Genomic DNA, 24,292 nt, shown 5'->3' with positions numbered 1-24,292 from the left:
CCTACAGGCCTGGCTGATGAGTTTGAGGAAGTTCCCAGAGCTCCAGAGCTCCCACTATCCCAGGCCCAGGCTGGTAGCAGGGCATGGCTCTCAACACTGGGGTCAAGCACAGCCAAATGGTTTATTCTGTTCTCATTTCTCTTTGAAGCCCTCAGCTCCCAGATAAGAAAGCTGACTAGGAGCTCCCTGAGGCCGGGTGGGGGCTTTGCAAGAGTCCTGCAGGAGGGGATATAAGAAAACAATGGGTTATCCCATACTTCAGCTAGGATGTGCTTTGGTCAACAAGACCTTCCGTAAGAAGGAGAGTTCTGGGAATGAGGGGAAGTTCTCTTCCATCTGAAAGGCCCTCACAGCATCTCTGCCTGACTCTGAGAGCACAAAGAACAAGTAAATGAACAGTCATGAAGTCATCGCATTCCTTCTCAGCTTCTCGGCCTGAGGGGGCCACCCAAGGGGGCTTTCATAGCAGGAAGTATGAGCTCATGGCAAACTTGTGCACTGAGACCCATTCTTGAGCTGTGGGTAGAGAAGTGCAGGAGCCAAACTGAGAGGACCGTGCTTTGTGAGGTCCTTATGTGTAGGGGCTTTCAAGGCGTGCCTGCCCTCTCCCTCCCTCCCTGGAGGCACAGAACTTTAGTCTCAATGATGGAAGAGGTTTTGACCAGGGATACTGAAGAAGGTGGGGAGCCACAGCTGGATAGCCTCCCCAGAGATGAGAAGACATAGCCAACTTGCCTGTTGCGGGTAGTGGCCACACTGCCAATTCCTTCCCTATCCAGGAAGGTCTTGGTGAGTAAGATTGCATTAATCTTCACATGCAGCAATCCAACACAGCACCTCAGCCACCTGATTACTATGCTCCAGACCTCTTAGATCTATTAAAATTTAGCTGTCCTGAGTCCCTTTCCCCATCCAAGGCTAAGCTGATAAACTAATCTGAGCTTTTACTGACTGATGGTGGCTGCCATGGCCTTTTGGACATCTACACTCTAACAGCGATATTTTAAAGATGAGCCATGCAGGAATCTAAGATTCCACGGGAAGCTGCCAGAGGAGCACTGAGGCAGAGGGACCTACCCTCTGGCCCTATACACCACACCTCCACATCTGTATGCCACAAAAGTGTGTGATGTCCTGCCCCAAAGGCAGAAGACCACTGGTGTTCCATCTTCCCTTCTTCACCCCATCTCATCTGCACGGTCCGAGAAGGGTCACTCTAATCCAGAGTGTCTCACCTTGGGCACTGTTGACATTTGGGGCCAGATAATCCTCTGTTGTGGAGAGGCTGCCTTATGCACTGTAGGACACTTAGCAGGATCCCTGGCTTCTACCCACCAGATGCTGGTAGCGTCCACCTCCCAGTCATGACAGTCAAAAACTGGCTCCAGACATTGCCAAGTGTCCCCCAAGCCTTTGCTGGCCAAAATGGTCAAAGAAACAAATAGAATATTTTAGGGTAACTGCATCTGATTAAAATTGATATAAATCATCCCAAATCCTATTTTCTTTGCATTATGTGAGTTGCCCACATGTTAACAAAAGTTTAAATAAAAGAAACACTTTAAACAAAATCACTCCCAGCTGAGAACCACTGATCTGACCCCATGAATATTAGCAGGTACCTCAGTAGGAAAAGCTAGCAGACCATGAAACGTGGACAATTCACTACCTTAAGTGCCCACCAGTGGGGTGTGGTGAAGCAGACTAAAATTCATCCTTCTGAGAAACCATTTGAAAGACCATTTTTTAAGTGACAAATCTTTTTGCAAATAGCCAAACTCAAAAACACTTTTGAGGGGGAAAATATCCAATATGAAGATGGCAGCAAAACAAGAAAATCTATGAAACCTAAAATCCCATTTAAAAAGGCAGACTACAAAACCTTATACATCCATATGGAAAAGTCTCAATTAAACATCTAATTAAGTGCAATGGCAGGATTACCAGTAAATCATTCCTTTTACTTAAACTTTTGTTAATATGTGGGTGATTAACATACAACAGAGAAAATGTATGCTTTGTAATGATTTATGCCAATTGTAGTCAGAGGCACTTACCCTAAAATATTCTGTTTGCCTGATCATTTTAGTCAGCAGAGGAGAGGGAGCCCTTATGAAACAACAAATTCACATTTTGCTTTTCCTGCTCATGCCCTGGGTCTGGGGTCAGGGCAAACAATCCCTCCAGAGGAGGGACTGTGCCCACCACATATCTCCTCACTTCCCGGGGGTGGCACCAGGACAGGCCAGCTGCTTGACAGATTCCTGCTGACCTGAACTCACCTCAGATTTCAGCATGGTGGTTTGAGCGTTGCCACTTGGAGTATAATGGGTTTCTGTGTAGGCTGGAGCAAAAAGGTACCTGCAAAGAATAAACATAGACATTTGTCTCTTTAGGTGTTGGCCTCCACCCTCCTGGAAACAGTGGCCAGTCATTCTAAATGACCCAGGAAGAACCACCCAAGCATCTCTGTGCAGAAGAAAATGAGCAGCCCTAAGGGCCTACGGAACAAAAAGAAAACCAGGAGGAAGTTTATTAATTTTGTTCTTAATGGGATCATCACTTAGTATGAACACAACCAGATGAAGGAGACAAAACGACAGCAGTGGTCACAACTTTTTCTGGGTCCTGGGAATACACACAAGCAAACCCATATTAAAATTTCCCAGGGTCTTTGGACACTCTTTTGTACCTATAATTATGCCAGCACTGCATCCACCAACTTGCAGTATTGGCTCGCCAATTTTTCTTCATGGGAATCCTTCCTTCCTGTTGCATGTTCTGGTGAGACTGCCAATCAAGGTGTCCTACCTGGCCCTGGCCAAGAGTGGCCCATGTTCCAAGCTAAGCCAATGGAGTGATGTTGCAAAAACCAAACAGATGGAAGCAATTCATCTGTTCCTTTGTTCCTGCTGCCTCGATTCCCAGAGTTGCCTTTGTCTGCCTTTGCTGAGACCTAGTGGTTCAGATGTCCTGAGACCTGGTAGTTCTGTGTTACCCTTACAACAAATTCTTATTTTCTTTTCTTTTCTAAAACTTCACATTGGTTTCTCTCTTGCCACAGACCCCTTGAAGCTGAAGTTAAGAATCCCTCATCAAAGGCAAGGCAACACCAAACAAGGTTCTTAGCATTTCTCTAAAAGTTAAAAGAAAAATAAAAGAGCCAAATGGACGTTTCAACTAGCTCAGCCACATTAAAAGCAAAATGCATCTATAGAAAGTTGAAGTCTAAGGGCAAAAAGGTGTCTCATGGAAGAGAAACTGAAGTCTAACAAAACAAGAATTAAGAGGATCTAGATGTACTAACATGGAAAAAAGTGTTTAAAAATGGAGTTAGATCAAAACAATACATTTCAGGAAAATACACATTTTAAAAATCCCTCCTAATGAAAAACTGATAACAATACACACAAGTGTAGGCATTGAGAACACATGGAGAAGCAAATGCCCATTGTTAATGGTGGTTATCTCAGGGCATTGCAGATGTTCACAATCTAAGTTGCAGATTTCTAAAAACTGGTTGATTTTTTTTAAAAATAATTATTTATTTTGAAACCTGAAAACCTAATTTGAAACTGCTTTTAAGAAGAAGGAAGTACAGACTGAGGCCAGCACAGAGAGCCAAAGGAATGTGCAGAGACAACCCTGGTTTTGGAAGAGGGGACATTTCCCAGCAAGACGAGGTCCGTTGAAGAGGGTCTCCAGAGTCACTTCTGGCTGTAAGTTCTGGGACTCCTGACTGAGATTCCTCTCCACTCGCGGAGTGCAGCCAGAAGGCAAATGTCACAAGAACTGTCTCTTCTACTACATCAAGCCCTTCAACATCAAGGCTTGGACAAGAAGAAAAGAAACCCAACAGAAAAATGTAAAAATAAAGCAAAGTACAAAACCCAGCTTGTGTAGAGAAACTCTCATTCACATGAAAACTCTGGGTCTGTAGCTCACTTGGCAGGGTCTGTCTCCCAGCCCTATGTCTTTCTCCTTAGCACCTAATAAGCCAAGGATCCAAGGAAGGAGTCACCCATTTGTCTGCGGGAGATAAACCATAGGCCCCAGGAGGACTGAGGCCAAGCTGTTTAGTGCACCAGTACATACCAGTGCTTAACATTTATTTAATGAAAGAATGACTTAACTAGTAATTGAATGAATGAGTTGTTTTCAGCATTAGGAGCTTGGAGCATGGTCTGGAGTCTGAGAGAATGAAGTTTACATTCCAGCTCTGACATCTACTGTCTCCATGGCCATGAGTGAGTTACTTTACCTCTCTGAACCTTTGTTTCCTCTCCTGCAAATATGAGGATAATATGCCTACTTGATAGGGCTATATTAAGAGTATCATAACAAAATGCACAAAAAGGGCTTAACACCAGGCCTGGCATAGAGTAAGCTCTGTAAAGGTCAGCAATTATCATTATTGCTTTCACCAGGGATTATGATGGAAGAACCCAGAAAAACTGATATAATCTACCCATTTTCCCCTAACTCTCCCCAGCCATTAATGTTCCAGTTTATCACTTGAGAGAGATGAAAAGGCAATTAGCTTATTCTCGCAGGCCCACTCCCTAGATCTGCCTTCACAGATGGCATCATGGACAGCTAGAAAAGGGTTCAGAGTTTAATGGTCCGTTCCCAGTGCCAGTGGGGAGATGTGAATTTTCCCAGAGGAAATGCACCCCTGGTAAATACATTCTCAGCCTAGTCTGGGTCTCAGGGGGAAAAAAAAATCATTCATTCAGTGACATTAAGATGCTCCAAAGAGAACATTCCAGATTGAACCTCATAGGTGTCCACATTATGGTCAGTCCCCAGCCATACCTTCAGAAGGGTAAGCATCTTTCTGCAGCTTCTTATTCTGAGGATCTGACACCATTATCATAGGACTCCCAGAGCCTCAGGGTTGAAAGGGACTTTCGTAATCATTTAGCCAAACTCACTAAACTGTGGGCTCCCTAAGAGCAAGGGCACAAGTGCTTCATTCAGGGCTTCTCCCCAGCTCCCAGCACGTACCAGGCAGGCAGTACATGTTTATTCTGTAAGTGGGAGAAGGAATAAGCAAAGGAACGAATGAACAAATGAACCTTCTACCTAGCGTAGGAATCTGCCAGATGGCCCTTCAGGATTGGACATCTCCAGTGACAGGGAACTCATGAGACCACCCACTCCATTTTAGACTACATACAACAGTTAACATTCTTACAATGAACCAAAATCTATCTCTGTCACTGGCACCCACTGGCTTCATTCTGTCTTCTGAATCTACATGGAACAATCTGCTTCCTCTTCTACCTAACTGCCATTTCAAGACCAGCAGCATCAGCATCACCTAGGAATTCGTTAAAAATGCAGACTGCTGGACCCCAGCCCAAATGTACTGGGGCAGATAGAAACTCTGGGGTTAGGGCCCAACTATCCATTGTAATAACTCTCTCAGTGATTCTGATGCAGAACCACCGCCCTAGACCACAAGTCCTCAAAATATTTTTAAGGTAGGAGAACTTCAGAAACATCAAAGTGTCTCATTCTCCAAGCCCCTATCACCTTCCTGCCTCTACCACATCCTGGATCATTCTGAGTTTGAAAAAACCAGATAAGTTGCATCACAACAGTTCACACATATTGAAGTGTTAAACCATTTAACACACCTATGTACAACATGCCTATGAGGTAGGTCCTAATTGTTTCCCCGTTTTGTAATTGAGGACACTGGGAATTCAGACATTTAACTTGTCCAAGTTCTCATGGCATGATGTCAGGGCCAGGTTTCAGACCCAGGTCTGTTGGCCCTGACTATGCTTCTTAAGCACTTTTCTGCTCTGTCTCCCTTAGAAGGCAGAAGCATAAAAATAAAGCGCTTCCAAGAACCAGCAGTCCAAACCACAATTTGATGGTAATGATAGTTGCCTTGCAGACACACGGGATGTCACAAAAATGTCATGAACTGTTAGATGCGAATATATGCAAGAAAAATATAGTAAGCAAAGCACATGGCAGGAGAAAGGGGATGGGTATGTTAAGAACTTCAGGGCTAGTTTTTTGAAACAACAACCTTTTCTCCAAATAGGGTTACAGATGTTGGCCAGGAAGGTCTTTCTTTCTAGAAGCAAAAGGAAGGGTCATGTTTCATCACCACCATCTGTGCAATTCTACCGATAGACAAAACACAACTTCCAAATCCTCTCCATTGCCCCGAGCCAGGCCTATCTATGCCTGCGTGCCCATGGGGTGCCCTGGCAGTGTTCTCAGGACTCAGAGAGAGGGCCACAGGGCCACTGAGCAGCATGGCTTGGCCCACCCGCCCCTTCTTCAGCCACATCTTGTTCTCATCTCCTCCCTGACAAGGGGCTGGCTCAGCATATCAGCAGGAAGCCATCTCTCACCACTGGAGTGTATTAGGATTTTCAGGAAACAAGTTGTGAGTGATGTGAGTCCAGGAAGAGAGAAGGACTGTCCAAGATTTCCCACCCCACCCCCTCCTTTTACTGGCTTTGATGGAAAAGCAGTTTCTACAAAGTGTTCCCCCACCCCATACACACACCGTCCAGGCTCACAAGCCCACAAAGCAGGTAGACAGTATTCCTATACTAACAGCAGCTAGCACAGAAATGCTCACTGTGGGCAAAACCCAGGTCGCTCAGACCCCCATGTCCTCTACCAAAACCTGCATCTACTGAATCCCACCTGGGAAAATAAGCTTTTTCTCAAATACTAGACATAAGGTCGCTCTCCAGGGAAGGACAATAGAGCTGCCTGTGGTGGCCAGGGCCCTGTTTGTACGTGCAGCCAGACCCCAAAAGCACACTGCAGTCTGAAACAGCCCTGACCCACCTCTGCTAGAGCCTAGTGCCTTCAAAACCGGAACAATCCCTTTAAGGACTATTTACTATCAGACAAATTTCAAATGCCTCTCTAAACTTCAATCTCTAAAACTCCCTCTGGAAAGAGAAGCAGCAGGGCTAAAACAAATTTGCAAAACGTCTCTGAGTTCAGTCCTCCTTCCTCTGCTTCAGATAAGCACGTGGTGAAGATAAAGTGATAATAATTTCCAAACTACCTTGAAAAACAACCAATGCAGCCATGCTCAGTATAAGTAAACGTTACTTAGCTCATGCCACAGTGGCTATTTTTACTGACACCTCCTCCCCCAGATCTTGCTCCCTCTAGGTCCTTCAAGAAAGAGTATCCTAGCTCTTAAGCACCAGTGATGCTTGGGGAGGTATAGCCTTGCTGAGCCCTCTTATTTCCCCTGGAAGACCTTCACCATGCCCACCCATGCTGATGATCATGCAAGCCTCTGTCATTTCTCGCTCATATTCCCAATGCCGTAGCCATGGGACTTAGCCGAGTAACTGCACAACACCCGGAAACACTGAAAAAATATAAAATCTCAAGCCCCAGCCCAGCCCCAATGAGAATTATATTCTCTAGAGAAGGACTAAGAAATCTGTATTTTAAATAGTTTTTCCAGGTGATACTGGGATTTTCAGGTTCTGGGAATTCTCCTATTCCACTGGATCAATTTTAACATTTTAAATTCTTTTTCTCATTTCTAGCCTCCTAATCACCCTCCCAAACCTAAAGATGCACAGCACAGCACAGAAGAAAAGGCCAGGGCTCAGAAAGCTTCACTTCAAGTACCAGCTGCACTACTCTCTAGGTAACTGTTCTTTCAAACCCCAGAAATGAGGAAAAAGATGAGTATGGTTTTTTTTCAATTTCGTACAAGAGCACCATGGCGTGGCAGGCTCGGGGAGGCCAGGCTAAGGGTCTTCGGACTCTGTAGGGGGGAGATGTAGCTTTGAAAGACTATTTACAATTAATTAAGGCAGCTCTTGTACAAGTCTGTAAAATGAGATGTTAACTTGTAAAATGCTAATAAGATACAATAGAGGAAATGCAAATGATTTCCACCCAGTAGAAAAGATAACTCCAAACGTTATGGTTTCATCATCCCTAGGATGATATTAACCAGTTTTATGTCTAACTTAGCAATCTTATCTCAACATTCATTTTTTTCACTATTAAAAAAATACATACATACATATTTCCCTTATCCAACTTTTAAGCCAGTTATCATCTTGCTGGTTCCCCCATTAATGCATTAATGAGATAAATCGAACTTTGACATGTGCTCACCAGTATTTGTATGAGAACTACTTCACTTGAGCCACCGAAACCTTTACCCTCCGTTTCCTAGACCACAAATAACAGAGTAATAATTACTACCTCACAGCATCACTGAAAGGACCAAATGAGAAACATACATTCAAACACTGATACTTCAAGTTCCGGTGAGCTTGGGCAAGTCAGTTAAACTCTCTGTGCCTGTTTTCTTATCTATAAAATGGGAAGAATTTTAGAATCTACTTCACAGGGCTGTTGTCAAATGCCTATGAAATTTTGTTAAGTAAAATCAACAAATGTGAAAGAACTCTTCTTAAAGTATACCGTTTTGTGTTCTATAATTCACTGTTATAATTTTCTCTGGGAACAGCTATGTGCACATGTGGCAAAATCTTGATAATTGGTAAATCCAGATAATGAGTATCTGAGGGTTCATAATACTCTTTTCGGGTATTAATATTTTTTAACTAGCAAGGGGACATTATGCCAGTTACAAGCTACTTGGCCTTAGTCTCCCTTTCTACCAAATGGAAATAGTGATGCCCAGGACAGGCAGACACTGGAAGGGTTTCTGAAAAGCAGAGAGTGCTATTCTAATGTAATAGCCTATGTTTACCCATATTTGGGACAAAATAACAAACTCAGTAAGTATTGTTTTGTTTTCTTTTGTTTTCAAAGAAGGAGAAAGTAAAGGGGAGAAGAGACAGCTGTCTCAGAACCAAGATTTCTAAACCAGTGCTCATTCCACCTCTGACTCCAAAGGAATGGAAACAAACCAACATGCCAAAGGCACGGCCCTAAAGCCAAATAAGGATTGACAAGTCCAGGGGCCCACAGGCAGAGGCATTCCTTTTTGAGGGAACAGAAAGGCCAAGGAAGGAGGGACTTTAAACATCATTCCTAATCTAAAGAGTGGGGATCCCCTCCTACCCCAAGGACTTTCTTGAACAAGTATCATTACTGCCAGAGGACCAGCTCCAGAAGCAACACTTTGAAGCAAGATGGCGCTACCCATAATCCTGGCAAAAAGCCAAAGCTACATGGCATGTTTTCTTTAGCCTTTTATTAAGGAAGTTTCCCAACAATGCATTAAATCAACACTCTTTTTCACCAACCACTTCCCATTACATCTTCTCCCAGTCCCTATAAGACCTGGCATCCTTCCCACCAGCTCCTGGTTCTATGTTTTGCTTTTATATACCAAAGGATGTTTGGATGAGCACTGTTTACTCCTTTGACCAGCAGGGTATTTCTTTAATCCTCTCCATGCCTCCCTCTTGGCTAACTCCACAAAAACGAGTAACTTCTCTGTGCAAACATGGCTGATTTCTTGAGATCAGGGAGCTTAAGTGTTAGAGACCTGAGATAAGGGACCTCAAAATGTGTCACCCAAGAGTCTAGAGATTTGTTCTACAGTGTCCTGAAGAGCCTGTTATGAGTATTTATTGGAGGTGGATAAGAATAGTTAAAAGAAATGGGGTACTATCTCTACCACTTCTCAGAAAATTTTTAAAAATGAAAACATTACCTGATAGCAGTCTCTCTGGCAACCAGATTTTGATAAACAACCACAGTGTTTGTTTAACAAATCAACCTGAAGGGAAGGGCCAAAACAAGAGGTACCAGGCATATTTCAGAGATCTACTTGGTGAATAAGACAAAGGGGAAGGGAAGAAAAGGAACCTCTAAGATCACTGGGCCTACAAAAATATGTTAGGAAAGAGGACCATTTCATTTTTCCTATGAAAAAAAACATACAAACAAAAAGCAGGTGGGTGAAGACAAGAAACCAACCCACCTTAAATGTGGGTGCTTCGTCCCTTTTAGACTCTGATTAAATATCCCAATAACTCTGCCCCAGGTTTTTTAACATCCTAAAGCACAAATCACAGCTATGACGCAGTCAAGAAGGTCGGATGTTGGCGAGCCCTTCTAGATCGTAATGGACAACAACTGTCCCAGCCTCTAGCATCTTTGCCACCTTCTTGGAGTAAGATTGCCCTGATTTGCATTCAGACAAATGTTCCCCTGTCCCTGCATACTGACTGTGGGCACCTGGAGTCAGTAGTGACAAGCCAAGACAATCAAATCTCATTTCGCCAAATTCCATGATGGGTGACATCTGGTGAAAATGGCTGGAGCAGAGTCACCCCAGTGGTGGCACCTGAAAAGACTAACTATGAATTCCTAAATCCTTCCTGTTCAAGCCCTAGTTCTTCAGCTGTTTTTTTTGTTTTGTTTTGTTTTCCCCAACACATTCTATCTGTTGTCCCATATCCTTCCGTAAAGTTTTTTTTTTTTTGGGGGGGGGGGGGGGGGGGGGGGGGAGATCAGTATACAAATTGCAGAGTTGACTGCAACAAAAGAATCTTTTTATGCCACCCTATCTGTCTAATGCTTCTCCTCAATCCACTTTTTTTAAGTTTATTTATTTTTGAGAGAGAGAGACAGGTAGAGCGTGAGTGGGGGAGGGGCAGAGAGAGAGGGAGACACAGAATGTCAAGCAGGCTCCAAGCTCTGAGCTGTCAGCACAGAGCCTGATGTAGGGCTCAAACCCACAAACTGTGAGATCATGGCCTGAGTCAAAGACAGACGCTTAACCGACTGAGCCACCCAGGCACACCAACCCTTGATCCACTTTTATATTTTTTTAATGTTTATGTATTTATTTTGAGGGGAAGGTGGAGGAGGGGCAGAGAGAGAAAGAGAGTATCCCAAGCAGGCTCCACACTGTCAGTGCAGAGCCCGACATGGGTCTCGATCTCACAAACCATGAGATCATGACCTGAGCCAAAATCAAGAGTCAGACACTTAACTGACTGAGCCACCCAGAAGCCCCTCAATCCACTTTTATAGATGAAAAATTTGAAAAAGAGCAAAAGCAACTTACCCAACATCACATAGTTATATTTTGCTTCTAAACTCATCAGTCTAAATAAACAAAAATAAGCTAAATGTCAGTGGTAGATAATCCAAGAGTTAGGCCATCCAGATACTCCCAGAAGGCAGAGAGGAAGGATGTTCGTGTAATCTTGTCAATAACTGCTTATTAAGCAGCATCATATAGTACAAACTGTGGGGCACATGGCATCAGGGAGACCAAGTTCCTCCTGGCTTGAATCCATCATGTATTTGTTCTGGGTCCTCAGCCAAGCTGCAGTACCTCTTCTGAAGCTCAGGCTCTGCCTCTGCAAACCTGTTTACTCATTCCACAAATATTGACTGAGACCGTGGTGTGCCAGGCACTGTGCTAGGATGCTAAGGGAGTTGAGTGAGTGGCACAAGCACAGTTTTCCTGCCCTCCCCAGCACCTGCATCTCTATTATGAAGATCAGAGTAGGCTGAAGGGTGGCGGAATGTGCCAAGTAAGCATACAGATAATTTTGCACCAAAGGCAATTGAAAAGAAACAGATACAAAAAACATGCTCTCTGCCCTCTACCTATTTGCCTAAAATCAGGACAAAAATTTTCAAAGGCGTCCCTCCTCCCCTCTCTACCAGGAAGGACAAAAGTTAATCACCGGAGACAACTTCAGACCCTATCCACCTGGTGAAGGCACCAGAGGAATCTACACAACAACTTTCACTGACTAGCTTTTGTCTCCCATTAGTTTGCCATATATTACCTTCCCACAGCTTACCATCTTTGGAAGTGTAACTGTTTTCCTCTGTCCTGTCATTTCTCTACAAATTTATTGTTCTTTGGGAAAGATGCTACATAAGCCTGAATTCTAACTCTTTGAGTTACTCCTCATTTTTCCCTCGCTATCTCTTATGTATACATGTTAATAAACTTCTGTCTGTTTTTCTCTTGTTAATCTGCCTTTGTTTACAGGGTTCCCAGCTGAGAACTTAGAAAGGTAGAGGGTAAATTATTTTTCCTCCCCTACAAGGTCAGCTGTGAAAGCACTTTGCAAACCAGGCCACACAGAAGGCGGGTATGACCATCTGGTCCCAGGAGGCCAAATCACTGTTAAACAGCCCATCTTCCTTCCTTCCTAGAACTTTTGCAAACCAGTCGGGCAACAACTAGCAAGTACCCGTAACAAGCTGCTTACATAGCTGTGGAGGAAGGGTGCATCAGTATTTAGGTGTGTGTGTGCATATGTGTGAGTGTGTGTGTGTGTGTGTGTGTGTGTGTGTGTGTGTTGAGGACAAACAGGAAGAATGGCGTAGAGAATAGGAACTAAGGGTCCTTACTCAACATTGCTGATCTCCTTTTCCCCAGCCATATTCCTATCACCGCATAACTGAAAGGCTTGCTTAATCTTTGCACTCTTACCCAAGCCCCATATTTAGCATCAAGAAGTCAGGAGATAAAGTGCTTCTAGCATACCAGGAGCCTGATATCTTTCCCAACACTTAGATCACCTTTTTTCCCTAGCATTCCAGTCTCCCTTCAAAAGAATCCCTTCCTTTCTGTGTGACTTGCCTTTCCTTTCAGTGGAGGAGGGGGCTTGGAAAAAGAAACCATGCCTGATATAATGCAGCCATTATAGCCCCTTGGCCCATCTGGACTTCTCTCCAGGGAGGCTGATGCAAGAGGAGAAAATGTGGAGGCTGCCAGTTTTCCACAAATCTGTAACCTCAGGGGAGAGAGAAGAAAAGGGGGCAGTGGGGTACATGGGAGCTATGGAAGGGACTGGAAAAGAGCCATAAGTACAGAAGTCATAAAGACCCCATTTCTCCTGAAACTGGCTAAGAAAAGCCTAACCCAGCTCCACCCACTCAATGATATCATTGTTTTCAACAAAAGCTGGTTTGAGACCACCCCCCCCAACCCCCCCAGAGAGGCTCCGAGTGAGGCCTCAGCTGCTGGACCAGGCAGAAGGCTCACCAGTTCCTGGGAGATTAAGTACTTAGAATTGCAGATAAGGGGGGAAACCATGTAAAAGCCCAAATTACAAAGATAACCAGGGTAAGGACAGACTTTGCTTCTGCCCAGCCTTTTAGGGTCATGGAAAGAGAACAGGACACTACTTTACACTTGGATTTTATCAGTGAATCTCCACCATGATCCTGCCAAGTTGGTGCCTGGGGATTATTACCTTCATCTAATGAGAAAACTAAAGATTGAAAAAAGAAGTGACTTGTCTGAGGTCCTATTGCAAGCTAAGGACAAACCCAGGGGCCGGCAGCCCTGTCCCACTACCTACACATGCAGGAAACTCACATTGGTCTTTGACTCCATCCCCTTCCTCAGCGCTTAGTCTACCCACCTCCCAGTCTCCACGATTCCACCCTATAAACATGCCTGTAACGCATCCCCTTCTCTCCTTATCAGCTACTTCTTCCCTAAATTCAATCACCTTAATTTCTCACTCAGTTATAATAAAACTCTTGAATGGGTCTTAGTACCTCTCTGGTCTTGCCCCTTCCAACCCATCCTACACTTCAGTTGAAGTAGTCCTTGTCAAATGCATGTGGGAGGCTGTTACTATCTGGCTTTTAAAATATTCTTCATCAGCTCCCCATTGCCCTAAAGATAAATGGCCAACCCCCTTAAGGAGCCTAAAAGGCTCTTCAAAGATTCACCCCTGCTTACCTAGCCAACTTCCTCTCTCACCATTTCCTCCTGCCCTCCTCCCTCTGCTATAACCACAAAGAACTTGTTTTCATCTCCACATGTTACTCTTACCTTCAGGACTTTGTTTCTTCTACCACTGCAGCTTGAATAGGCCAACTCTACCACCCTCCTCCTACTCCTTCCTTCCTTCCTTCACTTCCTCCCAGAAGCCTTCCCTTACCTCCAGTCCAGGGTAGGCTCCCCCTCCCCATGCTCCCACAGTAGCCTCTACGTCCTCCATTACAGCCCTATGTTGTTCCAGAAAAGTTTCATTCCCTGGCTCCTTCACTAAGCTCTAAGCCCCACCCACCATGGCAGAGACTGTGCTTTGCCTGCCACTGCTCTCCAAGGAACACCCAGGACCTAGCCCAGTACCTGCCACGTGGTTGGCACTCGCAATATCTGTTGAATGAAGGAAGAGAAGGAAGGAAAGACAAGAAGTGAAGAGTTACCAATGAGTAGACCAGAGCTCAGGCCCAATACAATAGAGATTCCCATCAGTAAAGCCAGAGATTCAGGGTGCCTGGCTGGCTCAGTCAGTAGAACATGTGACTCTTGATCTCAGGGTCATGCGTTCAAGCCCCAAGCTGGGCATAGAGCCTACTTAAAAAAAAGAAAAAAGAAAAAAAAGCCAGGGATTCTCTGACCCAATGTCCACCTCCAGCTGAGTTTGAACAAGATCTATGATGTGCTCCAGGGTGTCCAAGAGCCTATTTATTTAGTATTCAAGGTGTCAGCTAAAGGTCTGTGTATGGCACTAAATTCTACATAGAGAAAGACTAAGCTCATTTTCTTAAAATCAAAATATTTCCTGGGTGAAATGTAAACACAGTTTCATTCTCAGAACAGAACCAGTCCAGAGGCTCTAGTATTGACCTCCTCCTCCCTTAGATTTTTCCTGAGCTAGTCATGCAACAGGGCACAAACACAAAGGCTGTGGAGTGGAAACATCCTCCACCTTCTAGGGAGTCTAGATGAAGAGCCTCAACACATCCTAGAAGCTAGGGAGAAAACAGAGGTCCTGAAGGTGGCACTTCCACACATCTCCCAAATCCAAAAGTATATCCACATATCCTTCTGCATCCCACCCAGCATGCCCTGCTTCTCAGGAGGCTTTCTTTGCCTCCCTAAGTTGTGAAGAAGCCACCCTCTGCCTTATGCTCAGCCTCTTGCAATCAGTCTATGGCTCCCTCCACCAGGTACACTTTGATCCACTAGACTCAGACCAAAGTTCCTTTCAATGGGGAGGGGTGGGGCAAGAGCTTCTTCTCATCCGATGTGTTAAAAAAAAATGCAGCCTAGCTTTGGAGTGTACCTCAAGGATCTTTCCTAGAGGTACCCCATCTACCTCCCTGACCACATGGTTTTACCTGAGGGAAGAGAGCCCAACTCAAAGTAAAAAAAAATTAATAATAACAATAAAATTAAAAAGAGAGAGAATAAAAAATTGAGCTTTAGGGCACTGAAATCCTGGGGTAGCAAGCTGTGGAAGGAAAATAAACCCTTTCCCTAGTCCCCACATAATACCCTTCTGAGTCAAAATGATCTGGCTCGTTGGAATACTGAATTCCTAAGAGATTATTAGCACTACAGCCCTGGTGCCCCTTGATCCAGACCAAATATTTATATATTAATTTCAGTCTGAATTCCTTTCTCATTTTTCCACACACCTCTCCTCCCTCCCTCATCCAAAGCCTCCCCTCCTTTGGATGGACCCAGAAAGCATAATGCTAAATGAAATAAATCGGACAGAGAAAGATAAATACTGTGTGATCTCACTTATATGTGGAATCTAAAAACCAAAACAAACGAATAAACAGGATAAGACTCATAGATATAAGAAACAAATTATTGGTTATTGGAGGAGGGACAGAGTGGGGCGGGGGGCATGGAATAAGTGAAGGGGATTAAGAGGTACAAACTTCCAGTTACAAAATAAATAAGTCATGGGGATGTAAGGTACAGCATAGGGAATATAGTCAACAATATCAGCATAACTTTGCATGGTGACAGATGGTAACTAAACTTATCATGGGGATCATTTCATAATGTATAAAATGTATCAAATCATATACCCCTGAAATTAATAGGATATTGTCTGTCAATTATACTTCAATAAAAAAACAACAACAACAACAACCCACAGCCTTTTCTCCTTGCTCCTGCAAGACAGAGCTCCAAGTAACCGTCCTTAGGGAAGTTTTCTCTATGCCCCAGTCAGAAAGTCTCTATTCCCACCTGCTTCCTCAGCACTGTACTTGCAACCCTATTATTAAGTTTGTAATCTGCTTTGAATTATGTATGCTGTTTGCATGTTTTCTCTCCCACAGACAGTAAACTGCCAGAGGGCAAGGACACTGTGTTTACACCTATTCCCTACAGCACTTGCATAGTATTTTACACATACATGCTCTATAACATTTGCTGAAATCAACCTTGTGGAATGGAGACAAGTTAGTTCTGGCTTAAAATGCAAGAGATCCGGGGCGCGTGGGTGGCTCCGTCGGTTAAGCGTTTGACTTCGGCTCTGGTCATGATCTCACAGTTCATGAGTTTAAGTCCCGTATCAGGCTCCGTGTTCACAGCTTGGAGCCTGGAGCCTGCTTTGGATTCTGTGTCTCCCTCTCTCTCTGCTCCTCCCCTGCTTGCATTCTGTCTCTGTCTCTCTCTCAAAAATAAATAAACATTAAAAGAACACTTTTTTTAAATGCAGGAGATCCATCAGCTGATGAATGAATAAACAAAATGTGGTATATCCATACAATGGACTACTATATAGGAATAAAAAGGAATAAAGTACTGATACATGCTATTCAACATGGATAAAACTCACAGATATTATGCTAAGTGAAAAAGGCCAGTCACAAAAAAAAAAAAAAAGCAAAAAACAAAAACACCAAAACAACACATGTTGTATAATCTCCTTTACATGAAATATCTCAAAAGCAGAAAACTATAGAGACAGAGAGCAGAGTAGTGGTTGCCTATTGCTGAGGGGGGTGGGGAAAAAGGAGCGCCTGCTCACATCAGTGTGCAAGCGCTGCCTTCACAAAGTACCACAAACTGAATGGCTTAAAAAACAAATTTATTATCTCACAGTTCTGGAGGCTAGAAGTCTAAGATCAAGGGGTTGGCTGAGCCATGCTTCCTCTGAAAGTTTTAAGGAAGGATCTGCTCCAGGCCTCTCTCCCAGCTTCTGGTAGTTCCTTGGTTTATTCCATGACCTCAATCTTCACACAGCGTTCTCCCTGTGTGCATGCCTGTGGCCAAATTTCCCATTTTTATAAGGACACCAGTCATATTGGATTGTCCCATATGATTTCATTTTAACTGATTAAATCCACAATGACTGTATTTCCAAATAAGGTTGTTCTGAGGTCCTGGGGGCTAGGACTTCAACATGTGAATTTCGGGGACACATTCAACCCGTAACACTGCTAATGGCTTCTTTTTGGAGTGATGAAATGTTCAAAAGCTAGGACATGTGGGGTTATACAACTCTAAAAAACATTCAGTTGTATATTTTAAATAGATAAACTATATGGTTTATGAGTTATTTATCAATAAAGCTTTTTTTAAAAAATGGAAGGAGAGTTGGGTTTGAAGAGTGTGCCCAAGCTCAAAACTCGACCCACTGGTGAGAGTGTGTGAAAAGTTGGCTCCACAGGGCTGTAGGATGTAACTTAGAGGGAAGTCAAAGGCAATGTGCGTTTATCCACGTGTTCTACATAAAGTCCCCTGATCCAGTGATTGAAACCTAGAAGGTGATCCTCTAGAAGTACCTTCCAAAGAATACAGGGGCGTTCACTTCAGCACTGTTTGTAAAAATGAAAAAAAAGAAGAAACAGCATGAACGCCTATCCATATGAGGTAATTAATTAATCGTGGCATCTTTATCATTATTGAATCTGGACGATGGGCATATGGGGATTCATTATATTATTCTACTTCTGTATGCATTTGATAACTTTTCATTATAAGAAATTTACAATTACGCCATATATATACAATTTAATATCACATAGCCATTAAAAATTACCTGATAAAAAATCATCTGATAAATTTACATGGAAATGTGTCTATAATATGCTCTCATATTCTGCTGCATGACTATAAAAAGGTACAGCCTTCGGGGGTAGAAGCTGTGGAGTGAGAGGTACAACTGATCAAAATCCAAACCATTTTAAACGTATATGCTAAATGACCTTGCAACTCTACCTGTAGGTATCAATCCTACAGAAATGCTAGCAAGTGTTCTTAAAGATAATGTGTAAGCTAATTACTGCAGCATTACTTGAAATAGCAAGAATTGGAAACCTAACTGTCCATTAATAAGGATATTAATTTTGATCTATCCATTTAGTGGAATCCTATGTCACCATTAAAAAGAATGAGACAGACCTATAAATATGCTAATATGAAAAGATACTGAAGATAAATAATAAAAAAGCAAATTACAGAATAATATATAGAGTATGATCTCATTTATTTTGAAACTCTATTTCTTGTGTAATTTTTTTCTAGAATTTTATTATCAACGTTTTCAAACACTCCAAAACTTGCTTGTGTAAATTTTTTTAATGATTTGATGATTGTCCATGCTATATTTCCAACTGAAAAAAATTTATAAAACTGAGGATGTCGTATAACCCTACTTGGGTAAATTTACATGGAAATTTACAAAGGGCTTTAAAAAAAATCTATGTAAGATACTAAGTTCAGCATCAATGTGCACACGCTGGATGCCGGCTATCGTTGTGACCTTAAGGTAAACAGCCTGATGGTAAAGGGATCCTTAGACTCAAGAATCAACTCCTGACTTCCTCCAAGTGCAGTACTTCCCTTTGCTCTGACAAGGGTCCATCTAAGGCCAACAGGGCAGCTGACAGCTTCCTCCCATTCATTTTACCCCGTGCTCCTGCTGAAGGGCCGCCAGGAGAAATAAGCTTGAGACAAAAGAAAACCATGGACATCCTTCCTGGCTACACAGGCAGCCCTGGCTGTGGATCCCTGGAAGGAGATAGAGCCGGAACCGGCAAACAAATCCTGACCTCCGTATCGGACAGTTCAGGGTTTTGCCAAGGGAGTGGCTGGGCACTGATTCTGCAGGCACAGAAAAGAGGTACAGTTTGGCTGGCTAGAGAACCCTACAAAGCTGTATTCTTGAGACACAGTTAGGTCAAACTGGGCATGCCTGGAGAGCAGAAGTGAATTTCCTCTCAGGGGCAATGGGTTCTAAGGTCAACTCCTCCAAATTACATTTGGAAACCAACCCAGGGGAATTCCCTCTTACTTCATTCTTAACTGTTTTTCCGACCCTGAGAATTACAAATAATAGCGACTATTTATTACACTTTCATGGTGCACCAGGCCTTGTGCACATCCTCTAAGAGCATTACGTTATTGAACTCACACAACATCCAGCGAGGTGGCCACTATTATTAGCCCCATTGAGTGGATGAGAAAACTGAGACTCAACAAGCTTACGTCATCAGTGGGTGCAAAGAGCCAAGCTCTAAATCCATACCATACACTGAAATCCAGATCCTAATCAAGGCCTAGGACAGACAGAAGGAAAGGGAAGAGGGAAGGTAGAATGGGGAAGTAATGCCAGTTCTAACTGAGATAGAGCATATCGAGCAAGGGCAAGGCATCTGAGAAGCAATACAAGGCCATGGCTAAGAGCCTGGGCTTTGAAATCAAACAGATCTAGCTTCACATCCAGGCTCTGCCCTTCCAACCCAGGTGACCTTGAGCAAGTCACACTGTTCCGTGTCTCAAGGTCTCCATCTGCCAAATAAGGCTAATATAGGTACCTACACCTCAGAGTTGTGAGGATTCACTTAGATGAACCATATAGAGACCTCTGAACAGTGCCTGCTATGTAAGCATCTTTTACATGGTAACAGCTATAATTACCATGGTTGTTGACACCATTATTAATATCTGACCATCATTCCTCAGCCAGAAGTTACCTGAAGGCAGACTGAGCATCAGAGGACATGACCTGGAACTTAGGAAATGCTGATAAGTAATAACCACACAACACTATTTCTCAATATGTTTTTCTCTTGTCGCTTCATGCATGAAGACAGTCACAGGGGCCATGTGCAATGCTATGCCTTATCAAGGCACTTTAGAAAATATTTGTTCTTGATTTTGCATGAATGAAAGTTAGTGTGTATTGAAACCTGCTTGTTATGTGCTAGGCACTGTATTGAGCACCTCCTAATACATTACCACTAAACCTCATGAGCCCTGGGTATTCATTTCCTGTGGTTGCTGTATATTACCATAAACTTGGTGGCTTTAAACATTACAGGAAATTTTTCTTTCCCGATTCTGGAGGCCAGAAGAATGAAATGCGTCTTACATGGGAACTGTAGAGGAAATCCATCTCAGTCTACAAAGCTACAGTTGGAAACAACATCTCCAACAGGACCACTGAGCCAAAATCAAGGTGACAACAGGACTGCACTCCCCCTGGGAGATTCCATTCCTTGCCCCATCAAGCTTCCAGTGGCTGCCTGCATTCCATGGCTTGTGGCCACATTACTCCAGTCTCTACCTCCATGGTTATACACTGCCTTCTCCTGTCTACGATCAAGTCTCCCTCTGCCTCCTTCTTATAAATGTATTTGTGATTTCACTGAGGGCCCCCTAGATAATCCAGGATAATCTCCCCTTCTCAAGATCTTTAACTTAATCGCATTTACAAAGACTCTTTTTTTGCCATATAAAGTAACATAGTCTCACGTTCCCAGGATTAGAATGTGAATATCTTGGGGTGGGGAGCAATTTTCAATTTACCCCACCCTGCAATGAAGGTATTAATATCTATTTTCTATGCATGTGGTAGAATATAGTAAGAGGCAGATGGTTCTGAGTTTGGCTCCTGGCTCTGCCTGACATTGGGTAAATTACTTAAACATCCTTACACTTGAGTTTCCTTATTCATAAAATATGAATAACAATAATACCTCCTTCAAAGGGTTGCCATGAGGATTAAATAAAACAGTGTGTGAAGTGTCTCTGCACAGTGACTGGCTCTCAGCACATGCTCACCAAGGACTGAGTATTATTATGAATATAGATAAAGAAAATATTCAGAAGGCAGGTGACTTGCCAAAGGCCACCTAACCGGGAAGTGTCAGTGCCTGGAACTGAATCTGGGTCTCTGTGGCACCAAAGCCTGAGTCTGTTCTACTCTATGGATTATGATGTTCTGGGTGTATGGGCTCACTTGCGGCCTTCAGAATCAACACTTCTAGGTTATTTCAATTCCAGATGCTCCCCGATACTCTCTTCTGGCAACTGTATAGCTACCTCCCTTCAGATCAGCTCTCCTAATTACTGAAACTGAATTTATGCAACGGACCCTAAGAAAGCGGTATCAAGTCTCCAGTGATTTAGAAATAATAAAGACGCTGCTTATGTGAGAATTTGGCTTGCAAAAAGATCACATCAGATTGGCTGGCGATCCATTCTGCAACTCTAGGGGTTCTGGGCAACGTGGGACTTGTAGATGAAATCCATCTCCATCTACAAAGCTACAACTGGAAACTACATCTCCAGCAGGACCACAGGTGTCTCTGGGGCAAGGTTCCTAGTGTAGTACTTGGAATTTGTATCCGCTTCTGCCTTCGCTGCCTCAGAGTCAACGCAGCAGGGTTAATTGAGTTCCTGGTACTTCAGAAAACATTTGAAGAAGACTGCAGACACTTACAGGCAGCTCTCATCAAATTCTGGTGTCCCCGCCCATCCACTCAACCATTTCCTCGGCACCAGCTTCCTTCAGTTATTCAGTCTCAGCTGTGGGGAATGGGGAGCCCAGCTGCATGCCGAGTTTGGAAAAACATTTTGAATACTTTAGATCTGCCAAATACTTGGTTAAAGAACGATATCCTCTAATTTCTTAAGCCATGTGTATTTTAAGTGAAATGTAATCCATATGTCTGTTGACTCATTTAAATGCAACTCAGTGAAGCATGGTTTACCAAGCGGACTGGGATAGCATCTAAGCCTTTCTTAAGCTGGTCTTTGATCCAGGGAAATTGAAGTTTGCCAACAACAAATGAAGCTCATGACAATAGAGGGTCAGACAGAGCTGTCCTTTATCCTAGATAAGATGTTAAAGTCTACTCTCAACTCAAGAGGAAGCTGGGAAGGTGGAGAGAGCAGAGAGCACAGTGGCTTAGGTGTATTCAGGGTTTTGGTCTGGATCAGCTATATATTTCTCCCAGGCCTCCTTGGAAGGGAAGTGTGGCACTAAGAGGTTCTTAACTAATCCAGCCTGTCTCTTACTGAAAAACTCCTTTCCTGATTGCTAATTCTCCCCTTTTCCAACCCTCCAGTATTATATAATTCAAATAGAATTGAGGGGAAAAAGGAGAAAACTAGGGCACTAGATCACTCCATTAGCAGTGAATGTTAATTTTCCAGGTTGTCACCTCTTTCCCAAGCCAAAATCTAAATCTTATCATCATTTGGACTCAAGGAAAGACAGTATACCGAGGAAATTAAGAGTTCCAGAATGTGCTCAAGAGACCAGCAGGGAGACGTACATGGCCAAAGGTCCTCTGGGCAGAGTGCCCACTAGTTGAGCTACTCATGTGTTTTTGAAGGTGACCTTGTAACCTAGTGATCCTGCCCTTGGGTGCAACCCAATGAGCATCGAGCATCCTGCAAGCTGATTCAACAGTTCAGTGGGCTCTCCTCTTGGGAAAAAGTGCAGAAAGGAGAAGGGGGTGAACCAAAGCCTACATGTCCTGGAGGTGTTCATCTCCCTAGATGCTTACAGCTAAGGAAGAGTCCATTTGATTTCAGCAAACAGATTTTTGTCCAATACAGTTTCTGGGTTGATGAGGCAGTCCTCAGGGTATGGGGGAAATTATATGCAGAAAAAATATTACGGATTTATGACTCAAAATTTTGGGTTGTGAAAATAACAGCCTATAATTTCTTCCCTGTTGTTTCCCTTTTCCTGTTTATGTTGCCTAAACGGTGAGTCCTGAGCTAGAAGTTCAAACTCTACTCCAAGGTCTGTGGTTTTGGGGCACTTGCTTTTATCCCACTGCCTTATTTTCAAGGATGTTTCTTTAACTGGAGAGCAAACTCCCTAAGGAAGGGACTCATTTTCCATTTTTCTACTTACACCACATCCTTTAAATATGCAGTGAAGGAAAAAGCTCTTAGAGCCCAATGGGGACAAAATCCCCATTTTACAGATGAGAAAATTGAGGCCCAGGAGAGCCAATTGGCTTGTTGTTCACCTCTACATCATGTGTCTCTGAGCTCAGTACTCTCTCCACCGGACCACTATGCCTTAATCGCAAGTAAGATTCTCTTAATAACAGCTATGCACCAACATTTGCAAATCATGTGTGAGTTAATGTAAAAGAACATAATATACACTTTATTGGAGTAGAGTACTACTTCAGACATACAGTTAAATCTAAATAAACAAGCATGGAACAATGTATATAGTATAATCTCATTTCTGCTCCTCCCTCCCCAACAAAAATAGCAGCCGGTATATGTGCTTCTGTGCAACTGTGTTTATGCATATCTGTGCGCATGTTCTCACACACACAGAAAAGATCCTGGGTAGGCCCACCAAAGAGTGGATTCACCGTGAGCCTGTGAGGCTCTCGTTCCTTAACTTACCATATTTTGGTATTGCTAAATGTTTTACAATGAGCACGTATTGCTTTTGCAATTAAAAAACCATGAGCAAGAAATAATAGTAGCTGCCATTTACTGAGTATGGAATATAAGCCAGGCACAATGCTGGGCCCTTTACACATACCATCTCATTTCATCCTCCCTATGGCTCATGGCACAGCACTATCATTATACCCTGGATAGGGAAACTGAGACTTAAAGAGAATACGCAGTTAGTTAAGTAGCAGAGCCAGGATCTGAACCCAGAACTGTTGAACACGAAACCCATATTGTGGTTAGCCCTACAATGTCACTCCTTTTCACCTGCACTCTATAAAAGATGTGTGTCTCCCATGGGCATACAGCCATTTATCCTGAGTTGCTTCACAGCAGGAAAAGGCTGCCAGTTGTGACGTTATTGAACTAAGGCAACTCGCAGTGTCTGAGCTGAAAGACTGTTTGCTACACCCCGACTCTCCCGGCCCACCCCCTGCTCCTCCATCTCCACCATTCTTGGAAATCTCTCCATGTGTGAATTCCATTAAAGGCCTGCTCACTGCTATTTTGGGCCATGCATTAGCACATGGGCTTTGACTTGATGGGAGAAGGCCAGACACCTCAGGATGATGAAAAATAAATTAGAAATGTCCTCTCCCTTCCCTCAGAATCCCAGAAGCCCTTGCCCACAGTCCTTGCCCTGGGAGGCCTCAGAATCCAATATGTGGGGAAATGTATGGGGATGGAGGAAGCCTTCATAACCTATCAGGATTTAAACTTGGGTGTTGCTTCTCCTTGGAATTGTCATCTCTTAGCTGTCCACATGGCTCACTTCCTCACCTCCTTTAGGCCTTCACCCCAATATCAAAACACCACCAAAGCCTTTTCTGACCGCCATTCTGAAAAGCACCTCCCTCCTGACCCCTCCTGCCTCCCCCAACTTTG

General features: G+C 43.4%; 1 protein-coding gene across 1 annotated transcript in view; it reads right to left on the bottom strand.

Annotated features, from left to right (window-relative positions):
* Positions 1–24,292, bottom strand: part of ADAM19 (ADAM metallopeptidase domain 19) — an 81,093-nt gene that overhangs the window by 46,208 nt on the left and 10,593 nt on the right. Inside the window, exon 4 of the mRNA XM_049647893.1 lies at positions 2,283–2,361. Within this exon, the coding sequence (XP_049503850.1) occupies positions 2,283–2,361 (79 nt within the window). The remainder of the gene's footprint in view (positions 1–2,282; positions 2,362–24,292) is intronic.

This window comes from Panthera uncia (assembly GCF_023721935.1).
Source record: "Panthera uncia isolate 11264 chromosome A1 unlocalized genomic scaffold, Puncia_PCG_1.0 HiC_scaffold_17, whole genome shotgun sequence".
Classification (NCBI taxonomy): domain Eukaryota; kingdom Metazoa; phylum Chordata; class Mammalia; order Carnivora; family Felidae; genus Panthera; species Panthera uncia.
This window is presented reverse-complemented; position numbering and strand designations above follow the sequence as displayed.